At 42.2% G+C, this 15,121-nt stretch overlaps 1 protein-coding gene across 1 annotated transcript in view; it reads right to left on the reverse strand.

Annotated features, from left to right (window-relative positions):
• Positions 1 to 15,121, reverse strand: part of LOC127527084 (cation channel sperm-associated auxiliary subunit epsilon-like) — a 125,732-nt gene that overhangs the window by 48,400 nt on the left and 62,211 nt on the right. Inside the window, exons 5-6 of the mRNA XM_051924702.1 lie at positions 6,888 to 6,940; positions 5,836 to 5,889 (exon numbers count right to left, since the gene is read on the reverse strand). Of these exons, the coding sequence (XP_051780662.1) occupies positions 5,836 to 5,889; positions 6,888 to 6,940 (107 nt within the window). The remainder of the gene's footprint in view (positions 1 to 5,835; positions 5,890 to 6,887; positions 6,941 to 15,121) is intronic.

The raw sequence follows: 15,121 nt of genomic DNA on the forward strand, positions 1-15,121 counted from the left end.
CCAAAAAAGAAATAAATCGTTTGCAACTAGTGCAGAATGCAGCTGCTAGAATCCTAACTAGGAAAAGAAAATCCGAGCACATTTCTTCAGTTTCGATGTCACTACACTGGTTACCTGTGTCATTCAGAATTGACTTAAAATACTGCTTATTGTTTACAAAGCCTTAAATAATCTCGCTCCATCTTATATATCGGAATGTCTGACACCTTATATTCCAAATCTTAACCTAAGATCCTCAAATGAGTGTCTGCTTAGAATTCCAAGAGCTAAACTTAAAAGAAGTGGTGAGGTGGCCTTCTGCTGTTATGCACCTAAAATCTGGAATAGCTTGCCAATGGGAATTCGCCAGGCTAACACAGTGGAGCACTTTAAAAAACTACTAAAAACAATACTTTAACATGGCTTTCTCATAACTTCAATTTAGTTTAATCCTGATGCTCTGTATATTCAATTAATTATCGTAACTATTCATGGTGGCTCTAAAATCCGTACTAACCCCTACTCTCTCTTCTGTTTCTTTTCCCGGTTTTCTCTGGTGGTGACCTGCGCCACCACCACCTAATCAAAGTACCATGATGTTCCTACATTGACGGATTAAAAGCCAGAAGTCTACATGACCATCATCATCAAGTCCTTCCTTGAGAACCCTAAAATACAAAGAGGACTGTTCATTTATATTAGGTAGAATGCCCAGAGGGGGCTGGGCGGTCTCATTGTCTGGTACCCCTGCATATTTTATTTTTTTCTCCAGCCATCTGGAGTTTTTTTTTTGTTTTTTCTGTCCTCCCTGGCCATTGGACCTTACTCTTATTCTAAGTTAATTAGTGTTGTCTTATTTTAATTCTTACTTTGTCTTTTTTTCTCTTTTCTTCATCATGTAAAGCACTTTGAGCTACATTATTTGTATGAAAATGTGCTATATAAATAAATGTTGTTGTTGTTGTTGTTTTTAGTTAGCCAATAAAAGGTGTAATTTTGCTTGACTTCATTTGAAAGGAAACCACCCCTCTGAAAAGTTGGTGTGCAGGACAACTAAGTGCTAGGCTTTCATACATAGCTGGTCTTTAATGGCTAAATCTCACAATACTGGTGTTTTTTTCTGTTCAAAAATGACATGTATAAACTACTTTAAAAGGCGTGTGTAATCACAAGATACAGATCAATACCTGACTATCTTGGCTTGTGTTTGGCAAGTTTTTAAGTTTTTCCTCCATGCCACGCAGACTATAATGTAAAGTGTCAGTGCAGGCATGATATTTTTTTTTAATTTAGAGAAACTTTAGCACACAATTTTGAGTGGTAAATGCATCTATAAGCATGTTTGTGAAGAAATGACTCAAACTCAAAGAAATTTGTCTAGAAGAAAAACTATTGTAACAATAGCTCCTTCTTGCGCCCGTCCCGGCACAGACTCACATGGAGGCACGTATAAAAATCAAAATAAAGATTTATTTTTCTTCACTTGTGGGGCATGTTTTCCCTGTGAACCTCACAGGCAATACACAGTCCCAAACAAGCACTGACCAAAACACGCCCTTCTGGCACCACCACTCCTCCTTTGAAGCTTCATCCTGTCCTCCCGACTCTAGCCACTAAGTGGTGGTGGCTGGCCCCTTTTATAGCCCACCCGGAAATGTTCCAGGTACTTGACCACCTGGTCCCAATTGCACTTCTGGGTGGGGCTGAAGATTTGTCCAGCCGGGCTGTGGAATTCAGGCAGCGCCCCCTAGCGGCCACACCAGCTCCCAACCAGGCTGTGGAGGACTCTATCTCCCATGGAACCCTGTGGGAGGTTGGGGAATCACCATCGGCCAGGGAGACTGCCACCAAGCGTCCTTGGGAAGGTATTGAGCTGCCCATGGCTGCTCCCTCAGAACATATGCAGCAGTGGCGTCCTGGCCGGGCATGGGACCCGGCCACCCGTCACACTGTATAACACTTGCGGTATTTTCTGAAATCTGCCCTTAGCAAGATTAAATAAATTTTTAAGCTACATTTTAGCACAATTTAGAACATAGGGTGGATTCTGAAAGCATTCAGACTTCTCCCCTTTTCTTCACATTTTGTGTGTTGCAGATTTCATTTTAAATGGATAAATTTGCCAATTTTGGCAATCAGTGTACACTCAACAATTCATAATGATAAAGTGAAAAACATGGGATTAGAGAAACTCTAGTAAATTAAACATCGATTTTAAGATGAAGTTTACAATGTTCTACTTTAATGACAAAATAAACTACGAGATTGAAGTGTAAATTTTGATATTAAAGTCATTTTGACATATTTTTCTTCATTGTGTTCATAATTTTGTTTCTTTTCTCTGTGCCCTAATATGTGACACTTTGATGGTGGGCTGCAATTTGCCTTTTCACCTCGTCTTTGACATCTGACCACTTCTTTTTTGTTTCAGGGACTATGCGACTTTGTGAACTTGACATTTTGAGTGCACACTCCATCCATTTCCTTTTGCTGCTCATACCACTGCCTAAGCCACCAAAACATATGTTTTTCCTTGCCTCCACTTCACTGAGTGGACCTCCACTTTCTTTTTCCCCATGCTTTTGCCATTCTTTTCACAAAATGCTGAATAAGGAGCTATTTAAATTGATTTATATATTGAAAGGGCCAGAATTCTGGGAGGAGTTGGAGTGGGTGGCAGGTGCATGCACATGTGTTACATTTCACGCTGACTGGGATTTACGGAGCGGAAGTTTGTGGAAGCTGGCTTACGCATGGTTTTGTGCATGTGACTTTTTTAAGCATACACACATTTTCACTTTTGTCCGTATGCCATGTTTTACTGTGAATTCTACACACGGCATTATACATGAGGCCCCAAAGCACCAGAACAGGAGGAGAAAACCAATATGCATAAACACATAAACACATGCATAAATCTCCCTGCGTCATCATAGGGGAAAAAGTGACAGTGGGGATCTTGAATGAAAAAGTGGAAGAGAAAGTGAACAGTGGAAATAACTCCTAAAATATTGCCAATCCCTCCCATTCTGTTATGCTTCCTATATGCAACCAAACAAATGATTAGCACAATTAGAAAGCACTGCAAAAACATAAAGGAGTTTCATGGTAGGGAAAATATGATATTGACACCTGGCACATTGAATGCAACAGCAGACATAGCACTCCAAGTAAAACCTATTCTGTCATCCCCACTGATCCATACTGTGATAAACATATAATGCAAAGGCCTTGAAAAATTAACAGTAGATGCCTGAAAGAGAAGAATTTTGAAAAAATAAACAATAATCTACAGTAAAATAGAACTACATTATAATACAGATGTCCAGCACTAGACTACATCCAGACCATCTATTTATATTATTAGTCTCAATTTCCAAAATGGTGCCACTTGGACATATTGAGGATTTTTGAAGGTCCCCAAGGATTACTGTGTGTAAAAATGTCCAGGATATCATTAGCAGGGTCAGAACTACAATGAAGGTAGACAGACACAAGGTCATATCCAGTTAGGCATGAAATCAGAGTCAAAGTAGAAGGGATAACCAAAAGGGGACATCATACTAAAGTCAAAGTCAGAAACATGCTTCTTCACTTGTTAAGAAGCCAAGCTAATAAAACAGAAGTCATTTCAAGAAAGGTTTTATTCACCGAGGGATAAAGATGTGTGAGATTGCTGCCATATTTATACCAGAAATTCAAATGATTTCACTGATAGTGACATTTATTGTCACTTGACGACACCTAAAATGCTGTCAAGTAAATAAAGAAAAATAAGATAGTAACAAATGAGCCGAATTAAAATGACACCCATTCTAAAAATTAATGATAAAATTGACGTCCACATGACAAAAAACCCTAAAGGATACTTTATACCAGGACCTTAAAGGCTAGAAAAAAACGTATATGAAGCCTGAATCATAACAGACATGGTTTTGAAGAGAAAAGATAAATGACTTTGCTGGAGTACCACCATAGAAACAAAAAATAAACTTTGAAGCAGGTATACATTTTTACTTTTTTGGACAAAAAGAAAATACTCACAATTATGTCATTTATGGGATAATGAAGGTATATCCTTAAAAAGAAAAGAGCAAATGATTAAAGGATGAAACACAATATGAAAATATAAACATATTGTTGTGATGTGAAATTTTGCATACAAGTTGATAAATATTTTGTATGTCTTTATTTGTAACTTAGACAAAGCAATGTAATTAGTGTTACATTATAGATAATAACAGCAATGGTTTGATGGTTTAAGAACCCCTTCCCCCCTTTTAGGAATGAGTCTCTTTGTAATTTTACGACAGGGTTGGGGGAAGTGCCTCAAACAACATTGGCTAATATTTCTCTGCAGGACTCCCAGTCAACCCCAACAGGAAAGCCAGACTGCCCAACTGCCAAGTTTTACCTTAACACATGGTTTGGAGGGCAGGTGTGAAGGTGTTCTATCCCCCCACTGGTCTGAAATATGGCTGTTTGGAAGTGGCTTGCATCAGAAGCCTTTAAGTACCATGACATCCTATTGGCTCTAGGGGTTGGACAGAAAACCTATAAATTTGCTTGCTTTACCCCACTCTCTCTCTCTTACCAAATTAATGAAAGACCGTCTCACACCATGAACTGAAAAGGACAACACAATGAAGAGCACAGCTTGGCAGCTATATTGAGACAGGCATGCGGCCTGTTCTGAAGAAAGCTGACCACAAATGTGGGCTTAACTAGAGACATTTTAAGTAACTAATATGTCTGTGTGCCGCCTAAAACTACACATCAACATTTATCAGGTTGTATGGTTGCCAATATTCAAATGTACCTTTCATATTGTTATTATTTATGAATATTATCAATAATACATTATTTAAATTGTAACTTAACTCCTGCTTGTATTTTACTACACCTAATTGCCTGAGGTTATAGATGTAGAAGGGAAGGTGGGGAGAAGTTATATGTTACAGTACCTTATAAACAGTGGTAAGTCTGGAAGATTTGAGGTATTCTGACAAAGGCTACATATTAATAATACAAAAGGAGACCAAGACAAAACACATATACATGCACACGCATATACATTTGCAGCTTTAAAATCTGGCCATGACATTGCCTTGGGTGGGCGACAGAATGCTGTTATTAGACAAATGTACTCACAATGGTAGTATGTGCTAGGAATAGAGCTGGTTACAACATTGAAAGCAAATTCATTAAAATATTATCTGAAGTTGAACCAGTACAAAAAACATGTGAGCCATTTACTTTTCATCCTTCAAGTGCAATAGTTGTCATTTCACTCTGCCCTCTAGCCCTTAGGAAGGGGAGAGAGAGGAAATACTGTCTGAGTAAAGTAAAAGTCAATAAACTCTATTGCTATGTAAGCAGCAAGCAGATGACTAAAAAGGTTTAAAGAAAAAGCCACGATCCAGGAGAAGAAAACAAGTTAGACCTTATTAAAGAAAACTCCATATTCTTATGCGAGTTACACATGGGGAAATAAGTCTTTTGCTTAGTAAGTAACACATAATAAATGAGCACACAAATAAACACAGAGGTAAATGTAATTAATGTTATTTTATGTTGATTTGAGCAACCTTGCTATGTCATGTTTTAATAGATTGGTACATGAAAATGATATTGCTAATTATAAATTTCTGTTAATTTGAGGGGCAAAGATTAAGAAAATGTCACTCAAATCATAGCTAATCAACAGAGGTCAAACCCAGGGAAATCATATCAAAAAAAAGGAAAGTCACAAATAAGCACTTTTAGGTACTAACTGATATATTTAATTGGTCAGCCAATATAAGACTACATTTTTCATATTATTTATCAACATACTATATTCTGAAACTGTCTCACCCTGGAATAAAATAATTTGTCAAATTTGTTCTTTCACATTTCAGCTCCCATCGCCTAAAAAGAAAAAAGAAAAGTTATAGGTTGAAACAAAATTAAAGCTTGGACATATACTTGTCAGCTCAGCACAACATTGTCTACATCATGAAGCAGAAATTTATATTTTCTCCAGTAAAACACTTCTTTGGAATGCTTAGTTTGACCCACATAATGCATAGGGAAATGAATCATACTCAGATGTACATCCCATGATTATTTGTGGTACGTTTCACACATCAAGGCTCTGGGGCAGTGGTCCAGCATAAAAGAGAAGTAGAGTTTTATAGGTTTCATACCACCAGCAGTATTTATGTATTTATATTAGTTTGCAGTATTTATGTATTTATATTATTTTATCATTATTAATCCCCTTGTAACTTCAGCGAACCATTATGAAATTTCAATTTAATTTTTATCTGCAACATGCACTACAAAAGCCATTAACCAATTCACAGTGGGCAGTCAGTTTCTCTTCCACTCTGTATTTTGGTTATTAATTTGGGGGCCCGTTAAGCTATGCCAATTTAAATTGACAGGTACCTTATATGACCATATTTGACCCTCGGTCCTATGATACAGATGAAACCTTTTTTTTTTGTTTATAATAATAATAATAATAATAATTCATTACATTTGTTTTTTTCCAGTCTATTATGCTAAAACTTTTATTCAACAGATGCCTATAATATGCTTTGAAAAATCTGAAAGCCAATATTAATGAATCATGTCCACATTGAGGAGAATAAATGTTGGCAATAAAATACTTGTGGATTTAAACACTACCATTTGACATTTCTTTCACTTTTATCTAAGCTGTTAGACAGGTGGGACAGTAATAAGTGGCATACCTTTCAAAAGCTCTATGTTTTGTGTATGATGACAATGGAATGGGAAGTGTATGGAAATTAAGTTTGCCTGTGTCTGAGTTTGATCCAAGAAGTATTCATCCAAAGAGAAATTAAGCTGGGAAAATTTGTGAACAGAACCATGGAATAAAGCACAACAGAAAAAAGTACCTCTGAACACGAAGATGTCTTCCTTTTGGACAACCAATATTGAAATACTTAACCTGGTGAAGAGAGATGAAAGTGAGTGTTAATGCAAAACCTTACATTAAAAAATCCCAAAATTCCTTGCCTCCACACACTGATGCACACACCGATGATTAACATGTTCCATCAAGAAATATTATTCTGATCTTGTGTCATTTTATTATTGCAAGCATCTCTTCACTTTCATAATAAGATAAAAGGTGATCAGAATCAGATTTGTGTTTATTCTTGGCATAATTAGTGTGAAAATGCTTTACCCTGAACTACTAGACATTTAAGTGTTGACATGTCGTAATGAACTATATACAGCAAGTTTTGTTGCTATCCATCCATTCATCCATTTTCCAACCCGCTGAATCCGAACACAGGGTCACGGGGGTCTGCTGGAGCCAATCCCAGCCAACACAGGGCACAAGGCAGGAACCAATCCTGGGCAGGGTGCCAACCCACCGCAGGACACACACAAACACACCCACACACCAAGCACACACTAGGGCCAATTTAGAATCACCAATCCACCTAACCTGCATGTCTTTGGACTGTGGGAGAAAACCGGAGCTCCCGGAGGAAACTTTTGTTGCTATACATATATTAATTTTTATGTACTAGTATTCTCCGGAATATTCTGGTATTCCCTATGAATCTTGTCTGGAAGAGCCACCATAGTTTTTTTAGGCAGGACCAGGAAACAACTGAAACACTGGCAGGTGTTTTATCCAATTCAGTTCCTCCTAAGTTTCATGACCAGGACTTGCACAGAAATGACTATGCCCTTCTCATTTTAAGGTCCAAATTTTATTCTTTAAAAAAAAAAAAAAAAAGTTATTTGCATTTACGAACGGTCCACACGCAGCATTGAGGAACCTGCCAGAACATGCGTTTCTGCAGCTCAATCATAGATGACAATTGAGCACGTAATTGTTGTTGATTCTGTTAAGAGACCAGGGGGCTCTGCTGGGTTTGGTTTACCAGATATACAATTTAAAGAGATTTTAAGTTTCATGGGAATTGTTACATAGGCATTATTTTCACTTTTACTTTAAAACTTTTGTAAAAACAATACTTGACCTTTATTTACAGCCCTGGCGTGGTTACATCTCTTTCTCACAGGATGTATAACGCTGCTCGCGTTGTGAAGGGGGTGCGGCTGAACACACGCAAGGAGAAGTGGTCGGATCATCTGCTGCTTTCTGCTGCTGGTGAGCTGCGTGTTTTGCTTGTCACTTGTCGTTGTTTTAAGAGCTGGGAGCACATGAAGCATGTCTGCCAACAGCAATCCAACAACTGCTAGGTTAGATGTCTGTGGACTTATTTTAAATGATGTCTCACTGCCTTGTCTTGCGTGACGTTGTAAAAACAATACTTGTCCTTTATTTCCAGCCCCATGCGTGGTTAAATCTCTTTCTTGAAGGATGTATAACGCTGCTCGCATTTTCAAGAGGGGGGGGCTGGTTGCGGCTGAACACATGCTAAGGAGATGCCACCGGATCATCTGCTGTCTTTCTGCTGCTGTCGCGTTGCCCGTCGATCATTTTAAAGCATGTACAGTAGCTGTCCTTTTGCCACTTCGCATCTCTGCCACTCTTGTTGTGAAGTAGGGGGTTAGGGTGGCTGAACACACGCAAGGAGAAGCGGTCGGATCACCTGCTGGGCTTCTGCTGCTGGCAAGCTGCGTGTTTTGCTTGTCATTTGTCGTTGTTTTAAGAGCTGGGAGCAAGTTGAAGTGTCTCTCACAGGACTTCAAATTGTCTTCCGAGAAGATCACGTCTCGTCTCCCTAGTCTCCCTCCCAAAGATTTTTTTTTATAATAGATAGATAAGAATATGAATGAAGAATCACGCATGTGTGCCTTTATACATAAAACATACCATTTTACAGCTTTTTCTAAAACATTTTTTTGCTCAATAGCTTAGTTCTCTTTTGTACAACATGCATCCTCCTAAGTGCAAACAATCGCTAGTGGAGGGGAAACAGAACAATTAACCTTTGATATCCCGAATTCAAATCTGATCAATTGCGAGAGTGAGATGGGTGCAGGTGCAGCTCCATTGGACAATCAATTGAATTGCAGGTTTCTGTCACTTGGTTTAAATAATTTGAGTCTGATAACCGTCCCCTAACCTGAATCTTAACCATCATTGGAAGTAGGCATTATCACTGCCATATAATGTGAAGCGACAACCTTCTTAATGGCATAGAGCATTTTGGTGAGAGTTTGCATTTGTTTGTCACATGCCATCAAGGTTTGAAGCCTTATAAAGATAGCCAGTAAAGCTTAATAATTAAAATGCCCTTTTATTACTTGTAATATTTTCAATGCATATATGTTAATAATTTCCACTTTTTTTTCCGATATGAAGTTTTAATCTCTATGAAACACAAAGTGTTATTAAATACAATAAACCCATGTCAATTTAGAGGTTCATACTCTGATAAACTTCAGTAAGCCTCCTTTTGTTGCTAATATTTTGTTCTCGAAAAGCATTATAGATGTGAATAACTTAGGAAAGACATTAATACAAAAATGTCACTCCTTAATTTTTGTTAAGTTTATTAAGTTAAGAAAACCAAGTTCTTACTAGCATATCATTTAATATTAATCACATTTGAAAATGCATAAAGTAAATTCTAACTGAAGTGTAATGACACCAGGATTATGTGTGGTTCAGTTACTCAGATAATTTACAAATTTAAACATAAAAGGGCACACACACTGACAGATGTGTAAAACATCTTATATCTCGAATAAATGAGGAAAAGGAAGTCAGAGTCAAATAATTTACTGTGGTTATTAACAGTGTAATATGAGCGCTATATAGCGCCCGACCCGGCACAGACTCAGGCAGAGGCACGTACTTAATAAACAGTCTTTTATTTCTTCTTCAGCCGTGGGGCACGCCTTCCCCGTGTCCCACAGGCCCAACACAGTCCCAAAACACTCACAAACCACACTTCTTCTCTCCACCTCAGCACCACCACTCCTCCTCAGGCTTAGTCGTCCTCCTCCTCCTCCCGACTCTGGCTCTCTCGAGTGGTGGTGGCTGGCCTTTTTTATACCCCACCCGGAAGCGTTCCAGGTGCTTGATTACCTGGTCCTAATTGAACTTCCGGGTGGGGCTGACGAGTCGACCAGCTGGGCTGCAGACGTCATGCAGCTCCCCCTAGCGGCCATCCAAGCCCCCAACCAGGCTGTGGAGGACTCCATCTCCCATGGAGCCCTGCGCCAGGTTGGGGAATCATCGTCCACCAGGGAGGCTGCCACCAAGCGTCCCGGGAGAGGTATTGAGCTGCCCATCGTGGCTCCCCCGGAACAGATGCAGCAGGGGCGTCCCTGCCGGGCATGGGACCCGGCTGTCCTTCACATGGCCCCTCCCTCAGATGAGGCTTCTGGGGCTCATCGGCCTGCCCCATGAGGGCCGGTCCTCTCCAGGATAGGGAGTCGGCATTCTTGGCTCCGCTTCTGCGGCCTGTGAAAATATAATCAACAGGTCTGGGGGTGCTGCCCCGACGTCCCTGCCACTCAGACGTCCTCACTGGACAACACCTCCAGACGTGGCCACCGCAGCCGCAGATATAGCACGCCCGACCCCCTCCAGTTCGACCCTTGCGGGCGTGGAAGCAGGCAGGAAACTCCTGCCCCTTAGCCCGCTCTGCGGAGGGCTTGCAAAGGTTCCGCCCCTCTGCAGCGTAGCCCTCCCGCTGCGTTAAACCAATAGGCTTATGCTGCACCTTGTTAGGAGTCCCTGACCTCTTTGTCCGGGTCCTCCTCTTTCTTTTGGGTGTAATGACGGTCTGAGTCCCCCTATGGGAAGAGGGGAGACCCCGTGCCGTCTGCACCCCTTTAGACGGCCGTAAGTCAGACGCGGGCAGTCGGGGCGGAGTCGTTTGGCAGCCGGCGTTCACCAGCTGCCTCTCCTCACGCTCTTCTGCCACGCCGTCTGTCATCACGGCAGCATCCTGTGTTGAGGGCGGAGCGGCCTGGCAAGCAGTACTAATCATCCCTGCTGCCGCTGCGCACCGCCTACCTTTCTGTCCGACCCAGGCGTCACCTACCTGCGTCGCTGCGTCCTGCAGGCTGGAGGGTGACGACCCACATGTCCGAAGCCAATCAAACAGTGCTCCGCACGGGCCGCCGAGCTTCTTCTCCAGCCCCTCCTTTGACTCCTGCAGGACCTGAAAGATTTTGAACAAAGACTGCAGGGCGAGGACAACGGATTGTACCTCCCCTGTAGCCCAGAAAAAGTTAATAGTTTCGGTCGGCAGTGGACTCAGGCTCCCCTTGTCCCCTTCCGCTGACCATGAGCCATCAAGGCCCTGCGGCATCTCCGCAGGCCTGTTCGGGTAATCTAGAGGCTCGGGGAGAAGGTCCGTCGGCCCCGCCTGCGACCTTTCCTCGGTGGGCAACTGACACACGCCCTCCCCCCCTTCACCTGTTTCCAAAAGGAGCTCCTGCTCCTTGGGCGGCGACACCACGTCGGGAAACTCGTCCGGGCTCTCCTCCTTCAGCTGTTTACTCAGCTCGAAGAGAAGACACAGCCCGGCCTCGCTCTCTCCCGAGGTCTCTCCGCCGTCACGCCACAGACAGACCTCATCCGGCCAGCAACGGGTGCTTCGCCCCTCGGCGCCTAGAAGGTAGGCTGATGCGTCACCTACCTCCGGCTGCAACCCGTGGTGTTGGTTGGCATGGCAGCGTCTGGCTTCTGTGCCTGCCCGGCTTTCTTTTTCCCCATTCTGAGCGGTGCCTGCAGCAGCTCCTTGGCAGCCTCAGTTGCGCTCTCTCGCTGTGCTGCGCGTGCCGGCTTGCGGCCGCTGCCGCGTGTGCGCGCCTCGTTGCGCTGTGCTCTTTCCTCTGGGCAGTGTGTCCTTGCCTGTAGCTGCGACGGGAGCGTGCTCTCCGAGCAGCTGAGTCGAGCACATGCCTCGCGCTGTTGTAGGTCGCTATGCCGGGTCTCTTCTTGAATATAGGTGCAGATTCCGGTCCAAATGGACGGGCCGGGATCCTGCCGGCTACGCCACTATAATATGAGCGCTATATAGCACCCGACCCGGCACAGACTCAGGCAGAGGCATGTACTTAATAAACAGTCTTTTATTCTTCTTCAGCTGTGGGGCATGCCTTCCCCGTGTCCCACAGGCCCAACACAGTCCCAGAACACTCACAAACCACACTTCTTCTCTCCACCTCAGCACCACCACCACCACTCCTCCTCCTCAGGCTTAGTCCTCCTCCTCCTCCAGACTCTGGCGTCCCGGGAGAGGTATTGAGCTGCCCATCATGGCTCCCCCAGAACAGATGCAGCAGGGGCGTCCCTGCCGGGCATGGGATCCGGCTGTCCTTCACAACAGACAAACAGGTCATCATTTTTGATTTAATGTATTAATAAAGAATAAGAAACAATTCATACATCTTTTAAAACATAAAAATAAAGGGAGAACCAAAATTGATAGGTAGGCCATCAGATTTGGTCCCCATTATGATTTAATGCAGTGGTAAGGAATATGAAATGAACTGATACATGTTTTAAAGCATTCAAGTGTCTCATAATATAAAAGCAATACACCTTCACTTTAATTCTTTTCTTTAACCTAACAATAAAGATGGGACATAAACTGATATGTATCAATAATGATTTTTTTTAATGATTTTTAATCCTTCATTTGCAATACACAATTTCTTGTATTAGGAATTTGACATTTTTCGCATACCACAACTTATCTTCTACAGAGTTTGAGGGTCAGAGTGCAGGGCCAGCTATTTATACAGTGCCCCTGGAGCAATTGCAGGCAAAGTACCATTACTTCTGTCATTGCTAGGATTCAAACTGGCAACCTTCCATTTGCCAGTCCAGATCCTTTAGCCAACAAAAAAACATTTTTTATATTATCTTTGTCTTTCATAATACAGTATATAAAGAACAAACTATCACTTTCTTTTTTTGCACTGAAAATAAAGGGGGGACAAAAACTAATAGATAGGTTATCAAATTTGGACCCCCTTGTAATTTAATGTAGCAGTAAGGAATATGAAATCAACCCAGCCATAGGGGATGCACAAACTAGTGTGTTTCTTCATGCCAGTCCCAAGTCCAGATAAATGGGGAGTGTTACATCGAGTCCCGGGTTAACAATGGTCACCACTGTTAGCCAACATGGTGCTTGCGGAAATTGGGCTACAGTTGCCCGAAGAAGGAGAAGAAGAGGGGGTAGACTTGTCTGGAAGAAAGAGGAGAGGAAGAAGGTAAAAAGAGTGGAACTGAGGGTAGGAACTTTGAATGTTGGCAGTATGACTGGTAAGGGAAGAGAGTTAGCTGATATGATGGGGAGAAGGAAGGTTAAAATATTGTACATGCAAGAGACTAAATGGAAGGGGATTAAGGCCAGGTGGATCAGAAGTGGATTCAAATTGTTCTATCATGCTGTGCATGGGAGGAGAAAAGGGGTTGGAGTTATTCTGAAGGAACAGTATGTCAAGAGTGTTTTGGAAGTGAAAAGAGTGTCAGACAGAGTAATGATTATGAAGCTGGAAATTGGAAGTGTGATGAAGTGATGGATAGTGTATCCATGGTACAGAAAGTGGTGATTGGACCAGATATCAATGGACATGTTGGTGAAGGGAACAGAGGAGACCAGGAGGTGATGGGTAGGTATGGTGTCAAGGACAAGAATGAAGAAGGTCAGATGATAGTGGATATTGCGAAAAAGATGGGCATGGCTGTGGTGAATATGTATTTTATGAACAGGGAAGAAAATAGGGTGACGTACAAGAGTGGAGGAAGATGCACACAGGTAGATTATATCCTATGCAGAAGAGTCAATCTGAAGGAGACTGAAGACTGCAAAGTGGTGGCAGGGGAAAGTGTAGTTAGGCAGCATAGGATGGTGGTCTGTAGGATGACATTGGGGATCGAAAAGAGGAGGAGAGTGAAGCCAAGGATCAAATGGTGGAAGTTGAAAAATGGAAGACTGCAAGGTTGAGTTCAGGTAGGAGGTAAGACAGACACTGGGTGGCAGTGAAGAGTTACCAGACAGCTGGGCAACTACAGCAGAAGTAGTAAGGCTGACAGTAAGAAGTGTGCTTGGTGTGACATCTGGACAGAGGAAGGAGGAAATGGAAACCTGGTGGTGGAATGGGAAAGTACAGGAGAGTATACAGAGGAAGAAGATGACGAAGAAGAAGTGGGATAGTCAGAGAGATGCAGAAAGTAGACAAAAGTACAAGGAGATAAGGTGCAAGGTGAAGAGAGAGGTGGTGAAGGCTAAAGAAAAGGCGTATGATAAGTTGTATGAGAGGTTGGACACTAAGGAGGAAGAAAAGGACCCGTAACGATTGGCTAGACAGAGGGACCGAGCTGGGAAAGATGTGCAGCAGGTTAGGGTGATAAAGGATAAAGATGGGAACATACTCACAAGCGAGGAGGGTGTGTTGAGAGGATGGAAAGAGTACTTTGAGAGGCTGATGAATGAAGAGAATGAGAGAGAGAGAAGGTTGGATGATGTTGAGATAGTGAATCAGGAAGTGCAACGGATTAGCAAGGAGGAAGTAAGGACAGCTATGAAGAGGATGAAGAATGGAAAGGCCATTGGTCCAGATGACATACCTGTGGAAGCATGAAGGTGTTTAGGAGAGATGGCAGTGGAGTGTTTAACCAGATTGCTTAACACTAGAATTACCAGAGCCTACGAAAAAACTCGTAGATCCGGCCCACCTTAAATCGCTTCTTAAAACCGTTCTCACCTCTCTGCCAGCGTCTTTTGTCATCTAAATGTACTGATAAAGACATGCTGCCAGCAGCTGGCTATTCCATCCCCCCACTGACTTAGAATGTAAACGAACTTTTCCCAGCTCATGCCTTGATTGATTATCTGGGAGTGAGTGGAGTTTTAGAATGGAAATAATAAATCGCTATTTGGAACACACGCATTTCATGTGTGTTGCGTTTCTGCAGTAATCTGTGTAAACACATTTTTAAAAGAGAAACGTTTTTTATATTCTAGTAACAAATGACAAAATGTAGGCATAAACTATATAATGTATGAAGCCTGAAGTCCAAATATCAAAGAAACACTTTCACAAAAGGTACAAAAAAAAAAAGCAGCCACCAAAAAAAGCTGCCTTAGTGTGGGACATTGACACCTATTTACTATGATTGTCGCCGTGGCGCAACAGTATCAGTTGCTGACTGGCAATCAGAAGGTCA

Source organism: Erpetoichthys calabaricus, chromosome 3, assembly GCF_900747795.2.
Source record: "Erpetoichthys calabaricus chromosome 3, fErpCal1.3, whole genome shotgun sequence".
Lineage (NCBI taxonomy): Eukaryota > Metazoa > Chordata > Cladistia > Polypteriformes > Polypteridae > Erpetoichthys > Erpetoichthys calabaricus.